The sequence below is a fragment of the Trachypithecus francoisi genome, unplaced genomic scaffold (genome assembly GCF_009764315.1).
Source record: "Trachypithecus francoisi isolate TF-2019V2 unplaced genomic scaffold, Tfra_2.0 Lachesis_group21, whole genome shotgun sequence".
Classification (NCBI taxonomy): Eukaryota; Metazoa; Chordata; class Mammalia; order Primates; family Cercopithecidae; genus Trachypithecus; species Trachypithecus francoisi.
The window spans coordinates 4,955,992-4,973,807 of record NW_022681467.1 but is presented as its reverse complement, the minus strand read 5'-3'; the positions used below and the strand labels follow the sequence as shown (position 1 = coordinate 4,973,807).

At 37.5% G+C, this 17,816-nt stretch overlaps 1 protein-coding gene across 1 annotated transcript in view; it reads left to right on the top strand.

Moving 5' to 3' along the window:
- The window catches only part of XRN2 (5'-3' exoribonuclease 2), an 89,912-nt gene that overhangs the window by 13,765 nt on the left and 58,331 nt on the right, over positions 1–17,816 (top strand). Inside the window, exons 2-11 of the mRNA XM_033185450.1 lie at positions 9,812–9,939; positions 10,023–10,134; positions 12,083–12,194; positions 14,339–14,397; positions 14,474–14,563; positions 15,416–15,488; positions 15,620–15,670; positions 16,135–16,292; positions 17,439–17,513; positions 17,598–17,731. Coding sequence (XP_033041341.1) covers positions 9,812–9,939; positions 10,023–10,134; positions 12,083–12,194; positions 14,339–14,397; positions 14,474–14,563; positions 15,416–15,488; positions 15,620–15,670; positions 16,135–16,292; positions 17,439–17,513; positions 17,598–17,731 — 992 coding nt within the window. The remainder of the gene's footprint in view (positions 1–9,811; positions 9,940–10,022; positions 10,135–12,082; positions 12,195–14,338; positions 14,398–14,473; positions 14,564–15,415; positions 15,489–15,619; positions 15,671–16,134; positions 16,293–17,438; positions 17,514–17,597; positions 17,732–17,816) is intronic.

Genomic DNA, 17,816 nt, shown 5'->3' with positions numbered 1-17,816 from the left:
ATTTTATATGAAATTTTATAGGCAACTTGTCAGGTTCTACAAATAAATCAGCTAGGATTCTGGTATAGATCACATTGAATTTGTCAATCAGTTTGAGGAGTATTGTCATCTTAATGTTGAGTCTTCTGTTCCATAAATATGGGATGTTTTCTATTTATTTAGAACTATTTTGATTTCTGTCAACAATGTTTTGTAGTTTTCAAAATATAAATTTTGCATTTCTTTGTTAGATTTAGCCCTAGTTTTTTGATACTATTGTGAGAATGTTTTAATTTTATTTTTGGAATACTCATTGAAGGTGTATAGAAATGTAATTTATTTTTATATATTGATTTTGTATCCTATAACCTTGCCGAAGTCGTATATCCTAATAATTTTCTAGTAGATTCCTTAGGATTTTCTATATAGAAAATCATGTCATGTGCAAATGAAGTTTAATTTCTTTTTTTCTAATACTAATACGTTTTCTTTTTCCTGCCTAATTGCCCTGGCTGGAACCTCCAGAATAGAAGTGGCAAGAGCAGGCATCTTTTGTCTTGTTCCTGATTTTAGAGGGAAAGCATTTAGGCTTTGACCACCAAGTGTGATGTTAACTGTTGGATTTTTTGTTTTGTTTTGTTTTGTTTTGCAGATGCCCTTTATGTTAAGAATTTCCATTCTATTTCTAGTTGAGTATTTTTTTAATCATGAAAGTGTTAGATTTTTCTAATGCTTTTTCTGTATAAAGATGATCATGTGATTTTGCTTTGCAATCTGTTCATATGATGTGTTTCATTGATTGGTTTTTGGATGTTCAACCAACTTTGCATTTATAGGATAAATCCTACTTGGTTGTGGTGTATAATATTTTAATATATTGCTGACTTCTGTTTGCTAGTCCAGTCATCTTGCAGTATCTGTGAGGGATTGGTTCCAGGACCTCCTTGGATGCCAAAATCAATAGAGGCCCAAATTTCTGATATATAATGGTTTAGTATTTGCATATAATCTATGCACATCTTCTCGTATATTCTAAATAATCTCTAGGTTACTTAAATACCTGGTACAATGTAAATGCTGTAGTTGTTGTATCGTTTAGGGAATAATGACAAGAAAAGGTCTGCACATGTTTAGTACCAACACAACTGTCCATTTTTTTTCCTGAATATTTTCGATCCGTGATTGGCCTATTCCACAGAGTAGAATCAGCAGATATGGAGGGCTGACTGTATTCTGTTGAGGATTTTTGCATCCATGCTCATAAGAGACGCTGGTCTGCAGTTTTTTCTTTCATGTTTTTGTGTGGTCTTGGTATTGGTCATATTGGCCCAATAAAATGTGTTTAGAATTGTTCGGAAGAATTCATGAAGAATTCGTACTAATTCTTCTTTTGAATGTCTAATGTAATTCAGCCGTGAAGCCATTTAGGCTTGGTCTTTTCTTTGTGAATAGTTTGTGGATTACTGATTTAATCTCTTTAACTTGTTATGGGTTTGTTCGGATTATCTCTTTTTTGAATCATTTTTGGTAGTTTGTATCTTTCTAGTAATTTGTCCATTTCATCTAAGTTATCTAATTTGTTGATGTATGACTATTTATAGTGTTTTTTTATTATCCTTTTTTTGTTTTTATAAGGTTAACTGTAATGTCCTCTCTCGTCTCTGATTCTAGTAATTTGAGTCTTCCTCCTTTTTTCCTTAATCAAACTAGCAGAAGGTTTGTCATTTTTGGTTGATCTTTTTAAAGAACTAGCTTTGTTGGTTTCACTGATTTTTCTCTATTTTAAAATTTTCTTTTCATTAATTTCTGCTCTAATCTTTTATTCTTTCTGCTTGCTTTAGGTTTAGTTTACTCTCTTTTGGTATCTTAGGTGGAAAGTTAGGTAATTGATTTGAGATTTTTTTTTTAATTAACTTTTTCAGAGCCAAATACTTCTGAAGAAATATTTCTTAATCTAAGCATTTACAACTATAAATTTCCATCTGAACACTGCTTTATATGTATTCTGTAACATTTTGTATATTGTGTCTTCATTTGTATTGATCCCAAAGTATTTCCTGTTTGATTTCTTCCTAGACCCCTTGGTTATTTAGGACTGTGTTGTTTAATTTCCACATATTTGTGAATTTGCCATTTTTTTTTCTCTTAATGGTTTCTAATTTCATTGTGGTCAGAGGATATACTTTGTATTATTTCTATGCTTTTAATTTTTTCAAGAGCGTATTTCATGTACACCTGCGAATATGTATTCTGTTGTTAGGTGTAATGTGCTATAAACATCTGTTAGGTCTCTGTTGATAGTGTTGTTAAAGTTATCTGTTTTTATGTTGATCTTCTGTTTTGTTCTATTATTGAAGGTGGAGTATTGAAGTCTCCAACTATCATTGTTGAATTGCCGTATGTCTTGTTTTGTATATTTTGGTGCTGTTATTAGGTGCACCTGTATTTTTAATTGTTACATCTTTTTCTTGATGGATTTACTTTTTATCATTATAAAATGACCTTCTACCTCCAGTAACATTTTTTTATTTGTTTTAGTCTATTTTGTCTGATATCAGTATAGCCACTCTAGTTTTCTTGTGGTTGCTGTCTGCATGATTATCTTTTCTCATCGATTTACTTTTACTCTTTTGGGTCTTTGAATCTCAAGTATATCTCCTGTAAATAACACATAGTTGGATCATGTTTTAAAATCCGCTTTGACAAGCTACTTTTTCTTTGGATTGTTTGATCCATTCACATTTTAATGTAATTATTGATAGAGCTACGTTTTACTTTTTGTTTTTTGTATGTCTCATGTCTTTTTTCTCTATTTCTCCTTCGTGCTTTCTTTTGCAATGAGAGGCTATTTTCTAATATAGCATTCTAAGTTTTTTCTTTTCTTATTCAGCGGCCTGTTATTAGAAGGATTCTAATTTCATTAGTAATTTTTTCCCACTATATGTATTTTTCAAAGTCATTGTTCTAGAGATTACCCTATGTTTCTTATCAGAATCAGATTCAGATTTATACTAGCTTAATTTCAGTAATATATGCTAAAATTTATTGAACTTTACTGCTATATAGTTCAATTCCCATCCCCCCTTTGTATATTATTGTTATTTGACATAACCCAACAATACTTTTATTTTTTTTTAATTTTTTTTTTTTTAGGCGGAGTCTCGCTCTGTCGCCCGGACTGGAGTGCAGTGGCCGGATCTCAGCTCACTGCAAGCTCCGCCTCCCGGGTTTACGCCGTTCTCCTGCCTCAGCCTCCCGAGTAGCTGGGACTACAGGCGCCCGCCACCTCGCCCGGCTAGTTTTTGTATTTTTAGTAGAGACGGGGTTTCACCATGTTAGCCAGGGTGGTCTCGATCTCCTGACCTCGTGATCCGCCCGTCTCGGCCTCCCAAAGTGCTGGGATTACAGGCTTGAGCCACCGCGCCTGGCCCCAACAATACTTTTTTTAAGTGTTACTTTACCATCTGCAGCCATTTCCTTAGCCCACTGCAACTTTGTTTCCATCCACCCCTTTTGTGCTATTAGGGCAAATATGTTACACATATATTACATTCTACCTTATAAGCTCAACATTATACTATATAATATTTACACATTTGCTTTTTAGTTCAGTTAATAAAGGAGGGGAAAATATACTTGTGCTTATTGTTTGCATGGACTTGCATTACCATCTGGAGTCACTTGCCTTAGTAACTTTAGTAAACTTTTTGTAACTTTATAGCTGGAATAACTTGGTTTAGTAGTTTTTGAAAGTGTGGTCTGTTAGCAACAATTCTGTCAGCTTTTTATTCATCTGAGTCTTTATGTCACCCCGGTTTTGAACCATAGCTTTCTTGGACTGAGAATTCTTGGTTGACAGGGTTCTTTTATTGTTGTTTGTTTGTTTCCACTTCTTCACTGCTTTTTATGTTATCCCACTACCTATTGGCCTTCGTTTGTTTGTTTGTTTGTTTGTTTGTTTATTTATTTATTTATTTTGAGATGGAGTCTCACTCTGTCATCCAGGCTGGAGTGCAGTGGCGCGATCTTGGCTCACTGCAACCTCCATCTCCTGGGTTCAAGTGATTCTCCTGCCTCAGCCTCCCTAGTAGCTGGGGCTACAGGCATGCACCACCACACTTGGCTAATTTTTTATATTTTTAGTAGAGATGGGGTTCCACCATGTTGGCCAGGCTGAACTCGAACTCCTAAGTTGTAGATCTTTCCGGGGATTAGTTTCTGAGGTCAGTGTTTGGTATTTGTGCCAACCCCAGGAGGGCTCCTCCCAGCCATTTTAATGCCTAGTTTTCTTCTGCAAACTAGCTTGTAGTCCAGGCCTGTATCTTCATTAGATCCATTAGTCTCCTCCCAATTGCTTTTCACCTGATAGCTTGCACTGTTTTGGTTTGTTTGTTTGTATTTGAGACAGGGTCTCACTCTGTTGCCCAGCCTGGAGTGCAGTGGTAGTGGTGTGATCTTGGCCTACTGCATCCTCGACTTCCTGGACTCAGGTGATTTTCCCACTTCAGTCTCCTGAGTAGCTGGGATTACAGATGTGCCACCACACCTGGCTAATTTTTTGTAGAGATGAGGTTTCACCATATTGCCTAGGCTGGTCTCAAACTCCTGGGCTCAAGTGCGCTGTCTGTCTTGGTTTCCCAAAGTGCTCCGAGTATAGTTGTGAGCAACTGTGCCCGGCTTTGTGTGTGTGTGTGTGTGTGTGTGTGTGTGTGTGTGTGTGTGGAGGGTCTCACTTTGTCACCTAGGCTATGGTTCTGTAGTGGCGCAGTCAGCTCACTGTATCTGCCAACTCCTGGGCTCATGCAGCCTTCTGCCTTAATCTCCTAGGTAGCTGGGACTACAGGTACATGCCACTGCACCTGCCTGATTCTTGGTGGGGCTCTGGGACTCTCTATATTCCCCAGGCTGGCCTTAAACTCCTGGTTGCAAGTGATTCCCCCACTTTAGCCTCCCAAAATGCTGATGACCGACCTGAGCCACTGGGCCTCACTCTACTTTCACTGTTTTTGAGAACAGCTGTTTTTTTTTTTTCCAAACTTTACTGTGCACTTTTGCAAATGAATTTCGTTCTAAAATTTTTACAGGTTTTCTTGAGTTGCTTGCTGTTTGCCCTCAGGATCATTTCCAAAGGCTTTGAATGTTTTTGTTTTAAAAGTAATATTTACCAGTTTCACTGGGGAGCAGGTCATTGAAGCTCTTCATGCTGTCATGTTGGAATAAAATCTTCTGATAAGACTTTATGTAGGGAATGATGATCAATGTCACACACCTTGCCTATTTTGTATCCTGTGTAGTACTTGATATAGACCTCGGCCCACATCACTTTGAATCTAGTGAAATTACAATTAATTAGTCTAACATACTGGTTAAGGTACCATCTCTTAGTCATGGTTTTAAATCCTAGTTCCTGAACCTGGCAGTAGTGTGACTTTGGAAAAGCCACTTAACCTCTCTAAGCATTTGTGTTCTTAATTGTAAGTGGAATACTCCACACCTCACAAGGTTGTTGTGAGTATAGAATGGAATAATCCATGAGTAAAAGCCCTTGTAACAGTGCTTATCACATGTTAAGTGCTCCATAAATGCTAGTGGTAATTATTAGTCCTCATTCACTAACATCGTATAAAAATGAAGATCTAACACACGTACAACTTGAAAAAATACTAATCATGCACAAGTGTCAAAATGTCTTATTATAGGTTGAATTTTTAAGCCAAAATACTGTAATTTAAAGTTTTCATTAGCCCTTTGGCCATTTCTCTCTAAAGTGTCACCCATGTTTTGAATTTCTTTTCCTAGTTCAAGCTTCTTTAAGGGAAATCTAAATCTGAATTGTATGGTTTGGCATGACTTCCCTCAGTGGGATACTCCTATGGCCCTGGAATCTCAGACATGATTCGTGGTTTTTCTAATGTTGCTTTTAAATCCTTTGTAGGTTTAAACAAAAATAGTGCATCTACTGAGCTATTGGTGGTGGTTTATCTTCATAAGGTTGACTGGGACTGTAGGTTGGCATGAAATTCATTTTAGGACTTCAAAACCTATGTAATGTATTTTATACAAACATCATTATTTGTATATTTACTTCTTTAAATACCTTCTTTATCTTGCTTTCTTGGCATTTTCATGCACAATAGAATGATATCCCAGCTGCCTATTTGGAATAAATATATCCCCTGCTTTATTATCTATGAAGTCACGAAGGAGCAGGCTTCCTACTAGGCAGAGCTATCTTGACTGCCAGCCTTCTGGTAGGGGTGCTCTCTGTTCCTTCCTGGGAATTACTACTCAGCCAGGGCATTGCACTGCCTTTCTAACCTAAGCCTTCACGTTCTCTGGGAGCTCCTTTCTCAAGTTGCCTGGCTCACATGGGACCTGGCTGGGTGAAGGGAGAGGAGAGGGCAGGAGTTGACCCACCTGGCTGTTCCTGTGACTGGCGCTGATGAACCATCCAGAAGCTGTTCCTTGAGTCTCCTCTCTGGGCCTGGAGCCCACTTGTGTTAGCCCACCTTTGGCAGCATATCTCTTCTCACATGTTGGAGGTACTGCGCTCCATCTTCAGTTAGGGCTATTGGTTCCCCATATTTTAGGTATCCCTCATCATTTCTCAGCCACAGAAATTCTGGTTTTCTGCTGTAGTTATACAATAGATTTGTTTTTTTGGTCTTTCATGCGTTCTTGGGGTAGAAAGGGAAGACTGCAGTGTGTGCTCAGTCCGTCATCTGGGGAATCCAAAAAATAATTAAAAGTCATTACTTGAAATACATTGGTTTTAGGGTTCAGAGTGGCTCTCCTTTTAGCTGCCCTTTGATTAAGGATCTCTCTTTAACTGAACAGGAAATGTGTTGGTATAGCATTGGACAAGGTTCATTTTTTTTTTTTTTTTTGAGGTGGAGTCTTGCTCTGTCGCCCAGGCTGGAGTGCAGTGGCGCGATCTCAGCTCACTGCAAGCTCTGCCTCCCGGGTTTACGCCATTCTCCTGCCTCAGTCTCCCGAGTAGCTGGGACTACAGGCGCCCGCCGCCTCGCCCGGCTAGTTTTTTGTATTTTTTTAGTAGGGACGGGGTTTCAGTGTGTTAGCCAGGATGGTCTTGATCTTCTGACCTCATGATCCGCCCGTCTCGGCCTCCCAAAGTGCTGGGATTACAGGCTTGAGCCACCGCGCCCGGCCGGACAAGGTTCTTGAGGAGTCAGTTCTTTGTTGAGCATCAAAGTCTTCTCTTGATGAAAGGAATTATAAAGTTACATAGTAAGTGTGTTGGACATGTCTACAGTACTCTTGAGGGGAAAACATACTCAGTTTTCTTATTGGGAATAGCCGGAGCTCTTTTCTCAAAATTAGGACCCACCTACTCCATACTTTATTTTTTTCCTAGATAGTAGAAGTAGAAATTCTCATGTAGCTCCACTCCATATGAAGAGCTGTGCCTTTTCTTGTGCTAGGCACTAGGGCAGGGATTAGCCAGCTAGTGACTTCCTGTTTTTGTGAGTCAGGTTTTATTGGAATACAGCCATACCCGTTCATGTTGTGTTGTTTATGGTTGCTTTCACTCTTCAAAGGCAGATATTCGTTGTTGCAGCTGAGATCGTATGGCCAGCAGGTCTGAAATATTTACCGATTGCTCTCCTGGGGGACACAAAGAATGAGTTTTGATTTTCCTGAGTGTGGTGGGCCCTTGGACAGGATGAAGGTAGATGTGGACTTTGCAGTATGGAAGTTAGCCTCTTGCCATCATAGAGTTTGTTTTAATTTTGGGGTCATCAAATTATCTTTTTCTACAGACTCCACCCCCGCCCCAAGAATTGACCTGCTTTTTTCTTTACCACTTATTCCACTCACTGTTCCTGATCAAGCCTTTTTTTCTTGATTCACAGCATGGGTGTACAGAAGATTATCTAATGGCTTCTTCTCTGTTCTGCCTTAAATCCCTTTTATTATTCTTTCCCTTCAGTTCTGAATGCAACTTGAAGTTCCATTCCTGTGATTCCTTCTCAGAGATAGTCAATATCCTGAAGTTGGTGTTTTATCATTCCTTTGCTTTTCACCATGCTTTTATTGCGTATGTATTCGTCCCTGAGCAATATTGAATGCTGTTTTATTTATTCATAACTTTCTGTAAATGGTATACTGTATATGTTCTTTTTTTTTTTTTTTTTTGGTCTTGGCAGTATATTTGTGACCATCTAGCTCTAGCTTTTCCAATCTCACTTGCATCTCACAGGTATATGGATGTTATATGAGTGGTGTGATCATAGCTCACGGCAGCCTTGAACTCCTGGCCTCAAGCAGTCCTCCCACCTCAGCCTCCGAAGTAGCTGAGACTACAGGCACATACCACCATACCTGATTTTAAATTTCTGTTTCTTTTTCTAATAGCTTTATTGAAATATAATTTGTATATCATGAAATTGACCTGCTGAAAGTATATGATTTAGTGGTTTTTAGTATATTTACAGAGCTGTGCAGTCATCACTATTATCTGATTTTAGAGGGTCTTCATTCTCAAAAGTAATTATCAGTTGCTACCCATCTCCCTCCCCTGTCTCCACCCTCACATGAAGCAACCATTAATCTACTTTTTATATTTGCAAACATGTCTATTTTAGTCTTTTCATATAAATGGGATTGTATAGTACTTGGTACTTTATGACTGGCTTCTTTCACCTAACATAATGTTTTTGAGCTTCATCCATGATGTAGTATGTACATGATGGGCTTTTAAATTGCTTATAGTTTTTGCTGTTACAAGTGATGCTTTATATGTGTTTGAGGAACTGTTATTTTAAGTGACTTTTATTGTTAATAGTAAAAATGAGATCTCATAGTCTTAATCTTTCGCTGAGGCTCTGGGAGAGAAAAACAAAGGTAATAACATTTACAAAAACATAATTGAGTATCTCTGGCAATGAGTAAGCCCTTGCCTTTTGAAGAACTCTGTAGCTGGGGTAGATTGACTAATTGTAAAACAGTGTAAGTGCCACAAGTGAATAAGCAAAATTATGAGGAAATTCAGAAGGAACAATTAATTTCTTGGGAGATACGTACAAGATGTTATAAAGTGAGTGACATTTGATTTGAGTCTAGACCCTGGAAATTAGTAACATTTCAGGAAGTGGGTATTGGCAAGGGAGGAAGAAGGTGTTCTGAAAGAAGCATCATGTGACCACGTTGAGCGATTAAAAGGCATTTTCCGGGAACTTACAAGAGAGTGAGTGGGCCTCAACAATAGTATGGCAGGATAGGAGACTAGGAAGGGTCCAGGCTCATTGGTAAATGCCTGCTGTGAGAATCATTAGAAAAATTAGGTAAGATTAAGACGTACACTTTTATGTTTTAGAAAGAGAACTCTGACAATGCAGAGAGTGAGCTGGAGACCAGAGAGTCTAGAGGTTGGGCAGACTAGATGAAGGTTGTGCTCTTTTAGGTTAGAGATGGTAACTTCTTGTTGTTCATAGTGGTGGGAATGAAAGGAGATGAAGTAGGTAAGCATTTTTTACGTTACTTTGACAGGACTTACTGATGTGAGTGGTGAGGGGAATGAATTTTAAGATGACTCCCATGATCTCTCACTTGAACAACCTGAATGATTTGGGAATTTTCTATACATCTCCTACATTGTCAAAAATAGCTGTGTTAGAAGCCATCCACTTCCTACAGATAAAATACCTGCTTTAGTTTGCTTTAAGGAATAAAATAACTTCTTATAATTTAAAGGTTACTTGAAGTGTTTTATTTCCAGTTCAGAAATGAAACACAAGTTCATACTGAGCCTAGGATCTGTCATTTTTAGACTTGAACAATCAAACTACTATTAATTATCACTTCCTCATAGCCAAAAGAATGCAATGGTGTAAAGATTCCAGTTGATGCCAGTAAACCTAATCCAAATGATGTGGAGTTTGATAATCTGTATTTGGATATGAATGGAATCATCCATCCCTGTACTCATCCTGAAGACAAGTACGTAACCCGTTTTTGTCACTGATATAGCAAATCACAGAGGAAACACTATATTATATTACATTGTTTGGTTGTCATTATAGACCAGCACCAAAAAATGAAGATGAAATGATGGTTGCAATTTTTGAGTACATTGACAGACTTTTCAGTATTGTAAGACCAAGACGACTTCTCTACATGGCAATAGATGGAGTGGTAAGTGCTAAAATAATTAACTTAGAAGCCTCCATTTTGGTTTTTGCTGTGTTACCAGTGTCTAGAATGAAAGTCCACTAAATAATGAAAAATGTTGACAGTGATGAACTTGAGAAAGAAAGCCTCATCCTTCAGTCATTCGTTCAGATTTTTTATGTGTGTTTTGTGCTTATTTTGTGCTCAGTACTGTGAAATACTGGGGATGTTGGTGACTGTCCTTGCTTTTGAACTTTTGGCTTACCGTCAAAGGGAAGGAGGCATAGATAAATGAGTGAGCTTAGTTATTTATAGCCATTATAAGCACAATACATGCAGGGTATTGAGGGAAGAGGAAGTCAGTGCTGCTAGGGAAGTTAGGATATAGAGAAGAGGTGACTTTTTTTCCATTTCTTTAACAATGAAGAATAATTGGAAGATTGGTGGGTAGTGGTGGGAGATGGATGGGACAGGATTTGGGGAGGGAGGACCTTCCAGATTTCTCAAATGTGGCAGGTAAACACAGTTTCCATGCCTTTGACCACACTGACATGTTTTGGCAATTACCGGTGGTTTGAATTGAGAAGCGAAGTATAGCAAAAGCTTGAGAAAGCCTTACCATCTGGAGTTTGGATTGTATCCTCTAGGCAGTGAGTAGTGATGAAAATGATTTGAGAGGAGTAAGTTACTGACCTATGATAATAATACCAAGTAGTTCATTTTATAAATGACCAGCAAACTGTATCGAGGTGTAAGGTAAGATATAACTCTAAATTTATTTAGCTATGTGCAAGTAGATTCTTTCTTTTAATTTTAGCGCATCCTAGCGGCTAATGTAATGATTTTGGAAATCCAGAGAACTTTGAATCCAAGAAGATTAACTTTTCTGTGAGATTCATCTTACTCAGTGAAAAATCTTAGCTATCTGATAACTTGCTAAGTTGCAGTTAGAATTGAGTAAAGAGCAAAAAGAAAAGGAATATGTCTTGTTTAGAGCACATTTCAGTTTATATTCAGCTAATTTTTTTTGAATAAATCTTTAGCTTTACTCCAGTGTGTTTTTTCTGCTGCATCAAGTATGTACACGTTTATATGCATATGTGTGTGTACATGTTTATACATACTTTTTTTGTTAATATATAAATGTAGATAAAGAACTTTGTACTTGAGAGGGGTACATTAGATGGTCTTGTTCTACAGAAAAGGAAATTGTTTAAAGAGAATATTAAATAACTTATATTTAGGTGTAAACAGGATGTTTCACAGTTTCTTCCCACCCCAAAACTCAGTTCAGTAACTTCCAAAATCTTACAATCTCGTTCACTTTATTTGGACTTTTCCAGTGAAATTGCATTTGGTTAGAGTGATTTAAAAGTACTTTTGGTTAAAACATTATTTCTTTTCTAACTGCTATGCTGTATTGAAAAGACAGACTAATAATTATAAACCTTATTATGGGAAAAAGAAGTGCACCGAGATTCTGCAGATAAAGAAATAGTTTTCTGTTGCTTTTTTATGAGACATTGTGGATTCCATCTGGAGACCATTCTTCCTTTTAGATGTGGACATAGAGAAGGTCTTCCTGATCTTAGTTCAGTAGTAACTACTCATCAAATGCTGGCTGGGCCTTTTGAGTAAAGTGAGCTTTCTTTCTTGGGTGCCTTGAATCAAGCACCCTAACTGAGGGGAGCTGGTGTTAGACTGGGAGGACTTGCAGTATAAGTGCTAGGGCTTCATAGGATGTTTGTCCATTTGACATGGCACTCATTCACCTGATTGAGCTCAGCTTTTAGGTTCTTGGTCCAAATTTGAGTTCTCACGATCTGGTATCTGTCATGAAAGGATTATTCGACACACTACTTACCTTTCTTCCATTTTAGTATACTACTTTTAAAAGAACACCTGATTCAAAATAATGTACAGATTTATTTGTGAATATTTTGATTAGTATTATGGAATATGAAATTTTCAGGCACCACGTGCCAAAATGAACCAGCAGCGTTCAAGGAGGTTCAGAGCATCAAAAGAAGGAATGGAAGCAGCAGTCGAGAAGCAGCGAGTCAGGGAAGAAATATTGGCAAAAGGTAAAGAATATGTATCTTGAAGTTGGATTTTTTATAAGGTGTATGCACAATGAGGGTGTGGTGGCAACTTTTTCTTACAAATAGGCAAGCTTTTAATTTAATAAGGATCCCAGAATATCCAGTGTTCACTGTTGAGGAAAAGTAGTTCATGAAATCCTACCAGTAGGCTTGATAGGCTTGTTTTTATTTTCAAACTCTCCTGTAAAAGGAAGCCTTGGGAATAGGGAATTCTGGTGGAGAGTGCAGATTGTCAACCCCTCTCAGGGCCAGTGCAGCTCTTTAACAAACTTTTATGTCTCTGTAAAATAGAAATACAGTACTTTTTACTACTTTTCTCTGTGGCAGCTGTCAGAAAGCTATAGTTCTGTAAACATTTTCTTCAAATCAGCTTTGGTTTGCTTGCTTTTTGAAACTCAGGTCTATCTGAGGAAGCCAGAGGTGATTCGATCCACATTTACAGGTTGTTGCCAAGTCATTGCATACTTTCAGCATAGGTTGATGGAGCAGGCACAGCACTTATGGTTCCTTCAAGTTTGGAGGGGTTGGGGTGGGATGTCTTCATTTTTGCAGTTCCCCAAAGCCTTACAATTCCTGGTGGCAGTTGGGCGCGGTGGCTCACGCCTATAATCCCAGCACTTTGGGAGACCGAGGCGGGCGGATCACGAGATCAGGAGATCGAGACCATCCTGGCTAACACGGTGAAACCCCGTCTCTACTAAAAAAAGCACAAAAAATTAGCCGGGCATGGTGGCACACGCCTGTAGTCCCAGCTACTTGGGAGGCTGAGGCAGAAGAATTGCTTGAACTCAGGAGGCGGAGGTTGCAGTGAGCTGAGATCGCGCCACTGCACTCCAGCCTGGGTGACAGAGCGAGACCCCATCTCAAAAAAAAAAAAAAAAAAAAAAAAATCCTGGTGGCTACACGAGTAGGAACTGACTAAGCCTCAGAGAAAAGGAAGATCAGGGAGTGTTGATGCCAATTGGGACAATTCTTTCCTACCACACCTGTGTGTGAGGTAGGGTATGGTTGTAGCAGAGTAGTTTGTTTGGTGTTCTGCTACTTACCGGGTTATAATAGACCAGAAAAGCCACAATGTCTTGGCTCCAGATAATTGCACTCTGCAGTTGAGAAAGGATGCCATAGTATAGTCATCTCAGGGCTCTAATTACAATACATTTTATATTACTTTAATTTTGCTGGAAGTGTACAAGTATATAGCTCCTTTAGCTGCAACTTGTAATTAAGACTCTAAAACCAGTTTGTATTTATAACAGTGTTTCTGATTTTAAGAATGTCTTTTTTTTGAAGATGTGATGAAATATATTTGTTTCTTGAGAAGCAGCTAATAGTGATATAGAGGAAAAAATAGGATTTTTATATTCCTCTGTCTGATAATTGTATTTCTTATCCTGTAAAGCTGTGATGAACTTGGCCTTTAAAATTTCATTTCTCTTAGGCACCTTTATTTTAGGAACTGTTAACAACAATATGGCCCCTAACTGGTATATATGTATATATGTGTGTATGTGTGTGTGTGTATATATTCTCTTGCAGAGTGAATAACTTCATAATTTTTATGTAACAGTATAATATATTTTGTGTACCATATATTGTTTTACAATTTTGTTAAAACATAATTTAGAAGGCTGAGCACGATGGCTCACCCCTGTAATCCCGGCATTTTGGGAGGCTGAGGAGGGCGGATGACTGGAGGTCAGGAGTTCAAGACCAGCCTGGCCAACACAATGAAAGCCCGTCTCTACTAAAAATACAAAAATTAGCCAGGCGTGGTGGCAGGCGCCTGTAATCCCAGCTTCTCAGGAGGCTGAGACAGACAAAGGAGAATAGCTTGAACCCTGGAAGGCGGAGGTTGCAGTGAGCCGAAATTGCACCACTGCACTCCATCCTGGGTGACAGAATGATACTCTGTCTCAAAAAAAAAAAAAAAAAAATAATAATAATAATAATTTAAATTTGAGGGATGGAAATCTTATTTTCTTCCCAGTGAGGGAACATTGTTCCTCAGATGACAAGACTTCACTTCCTTTTGTATTTGAACTTTTTGTTTTTGTTGTTCTGGCTTAATATTGAGTAATGTATCTCACTTTTTATGGGGAGAACAAAATGTTGCCTCTTTTCTCTAGGTGGCTTTCTTCCTCCAGAAGAAATAAAAGAAAGATTCGACAGCAACTGTATTACACCAGTAAGTAGTCTCATACTTTGCTAGCTATTGCTAACTCATAAATGATAGGTTAATTTGTTTCTTTCTATCGTTTTAGGGAACTGAATTCATGGACAATCTTGCTAAATGCCTTCGCTATTACATAGCTGATCGTTTAAATAATGACCCTGGGTGGAAAAATTTGACAGTAAGTTTCACATTTTGATACTTCAGAAAGATTAGGGTGATCATTCAAGGCTGTACTTTGATATGACTGACATTATTTATCCTTCTGTCCTGCCCCATAAAATGCTAGTTGATCTCTTAAAGCCATTTTTGTCATCTTGCCATCACTATGAAGCCATAAAATGGGATTCATGATTTAAAAAATATATATAGGAAAGTAATTTTTTAAATGGAAATTTCCATCATTACATATCAAAATACAGCAAGATTAGTAAGTTGTGGGGCTGCCTTAAATGGCTGTGTTCCCAAATATTTAAATAATATTTAAATGAACTTGTTTGTAATTTTAGGTTCATAAGCTGGCTTCCCTAATAATGAAAAGTGATAAATTATATTTAATAGATATCTGTTATTGATTATTCTTGGGGCATATATGGTCCAGCACTATATCCTTGCATGGCAGTGAAAATAGGAACTTGTGAATGATGAATTTTTCTGATGGCTAGGTCTGACCCAGACATTTCATTCCTTTCCATTCCATGTAGTAAGTTAATCAGTGAAATAGTTTTGGTGTCTCACACACACACACACACACAGACACACACACCCCTACTTTACTCAGAAAATTTTCAGTGAAGTAGTTTTGGTGTTACACACACACACACACACACACACACACACACATACTACTTTATTCAGAAAATTTTCAATGAAGTAGTTTTGGTGTTTCACACACACCCCCACCTACCCAGCCACCTTATTCAGAAAATTTTCCTGTAACACTTTTCTCAGTTTTTCTTGAGACATATAATTCATTTGATATTTGTGCCTGTAGAAAATTGGGGATAAGCTGAAAGTGTTAATTTTTTTATAGGTTATTTTATCTGATGCTAGTGCTCCTGGTGAAGGAGAACATAAAATCATGGATTACATTAGAAGGCAAAGAGGTAAAGCTTACTTAATATTTGATTGTATGTTCTATTTTTAAAAAGCCATTGAATAGAAAATATTTGGTATGAAGTGATATTCTTGTGGAATATAATATATTAATATAAATATTTGTTTCTCTCTTGTTTAGCCCAGCCTAACCATGACCCAAATACTCATCATTGTTTATGTGGAGCAGATGGTAGGTTTCTTCTTTGGGATTTGCTTCTCTTGGATTAAACCATAGCAAGTCTATGGGTTGGTGTGCAGTAATGGATTATTCATGGTTACCTGGAAGTTCCAAAATGCCTTGGTTATTTTATGTTCGACAAGGAACTAGTATTGAGTTGCTGTTTAATCTGTGATCAATGATCTTTAATTTCTTTTCTTCTTTTTTACGTTTTTCGACCTTTTAACTCCCCATACCTTTAACATGGAAAATTTCCCAAGTGTTTAATCCTTAGTGGCAGTCTATGTTGTAGGTCCACATATCTGGAGGACTTCCTGTTAACTGGGAACTGCCAGGAAGTGTCAGGCTTTGGGGCTTTGCTGCTCATTTGGGTGTTCATTTGGACTTTTCTTTGTGTTGGCATCTCATAGTAGTTTATGGTAAGAATCCTCTCAGAATACTCACTGTTCAGTGTTTTTCTCATTGTCGATTGATAGCTGATCTCATTATGCTTGGCCTTGCCACACATGAACCCAACTTTACCATTATTAGAGAAGAATTCAAACCAAACAAGCCCAAACCGTGTGGTCTTTGTAATCAGTTTGGACATGAGGTCAAAGATTGTGAAGGTTTGCCAAGAGAAAAGAAGGGAAAGGTAAGAACTTTGAGATGGTAGTTGCCTCATTAAAAAAAAAAAAAAATCTATTGTAGTAAAGTGTACATGACATAAAATATTTCAAGCATTTTAAAATATACAATTAAATAGCATTAAATATTTGAGTTACCTTGTTTTTAAAATGAAGAGAAGATTGTGGTTGATTAGTTTTTTATGTGCTTGTTCTGTTACCCTTCACAGAGATGTTTTTTCTTTTCTTTTTTTTCCTTTTGAGTCTGAGTCTCGATAGAGATGTATCTTTTAAAGTACTTTAAAATATACCTGCATTCAAAAACATGCACACATTCATCCTTTCTACTTAGCACTTTTTCTGACATCACCTATATCTACACGGGCTTAATTCTCATAGATAGTAATGCCCATAGCTTGTATTTTGTTTGTGGAAGTTACTTGTTTGAAATACTCTTAAAAGGAACTACAACTTCTTGAGACTTTTAAGTTACTCCCACTTTTTATGTATTTTAGGTTCACTTGGTTATATGCAGTCCCCTTTAAAGGGGCTTCTGTTTCAATAATACGGTGCCTCTTGAGTCATATACTTTATGGGGGGGAAAAGACGACGGTGCCTCTTTCAAAGACATTGTTAAGTCAAAAAAGAGATAAATAAAATATAGTGTATTATTTCAGATATGTAATACAATAAAGACAGTATACATGTGTCTGTGTACGTATTTCAGATAAGTAATACAATAAAGACAGTATACATGTTATCTATGCACGTTTGTTCACAAGGAAGGGGTAATGGTTGGTTGGGTATAGCTCATCAGTTGGCAAACTTCAGTCCTCCAGGTTTGGCCTGTGAGCTATGTTTTTTACATTTTTAAAGTCTTGTTAAAAACAAAATAAAACATGAAAGACTGTTCAACAGAGATCATATATGTCTCCCAATAGCCAAAATAATTTACTGTCTGGCCTTTTGCAAAAAATGTTTGCTGACCCCTGGTCTAGATGTGGTTAATTTTATGGGTAATTTTTGTTTTAAAATGGATTGGTGAGCTTTTGAAAATTTAATACTTGTGATGTTAAAATGGATCTTGTGTTAGAAAAAGCCTTAAAATTTGCTTGGTTGGAAAAAATTACTGAACGTAGAGTAGACTTGTTTCATCTTCATTCCTGTTCTTGCAGCATGATGAACTTGCCGATAGTCTTCCTTGTGCAGAAGGAGAGTTTATCTTCCTTCGGCTTAATGTTCTTCGTGAGGTATGTAGCAATAATCATTGAAATCAGCACTCAAAGCAGGGTGCCTTTGATAGCTGTAATGGTAGCATTCCTTTTTGGTTGCAGTATTTGGAAAGAGAACTCACCATGGCCAGCCTACCGTTCACATTTGATGTTGAGAGGAGCATTGATGACTGGGTTTTCATGTGCTTCTTTGTGGGAAATGACTTCCTCCCTCATTTGCCGTCGTTAGAGATTAGGTATGTGCATTTGTGTAGCTTTTCAAACTACTGTTTTAGGCTTCTTGACTTTACTGTGCTTAAAGCATAATGGTCCTAATGTATA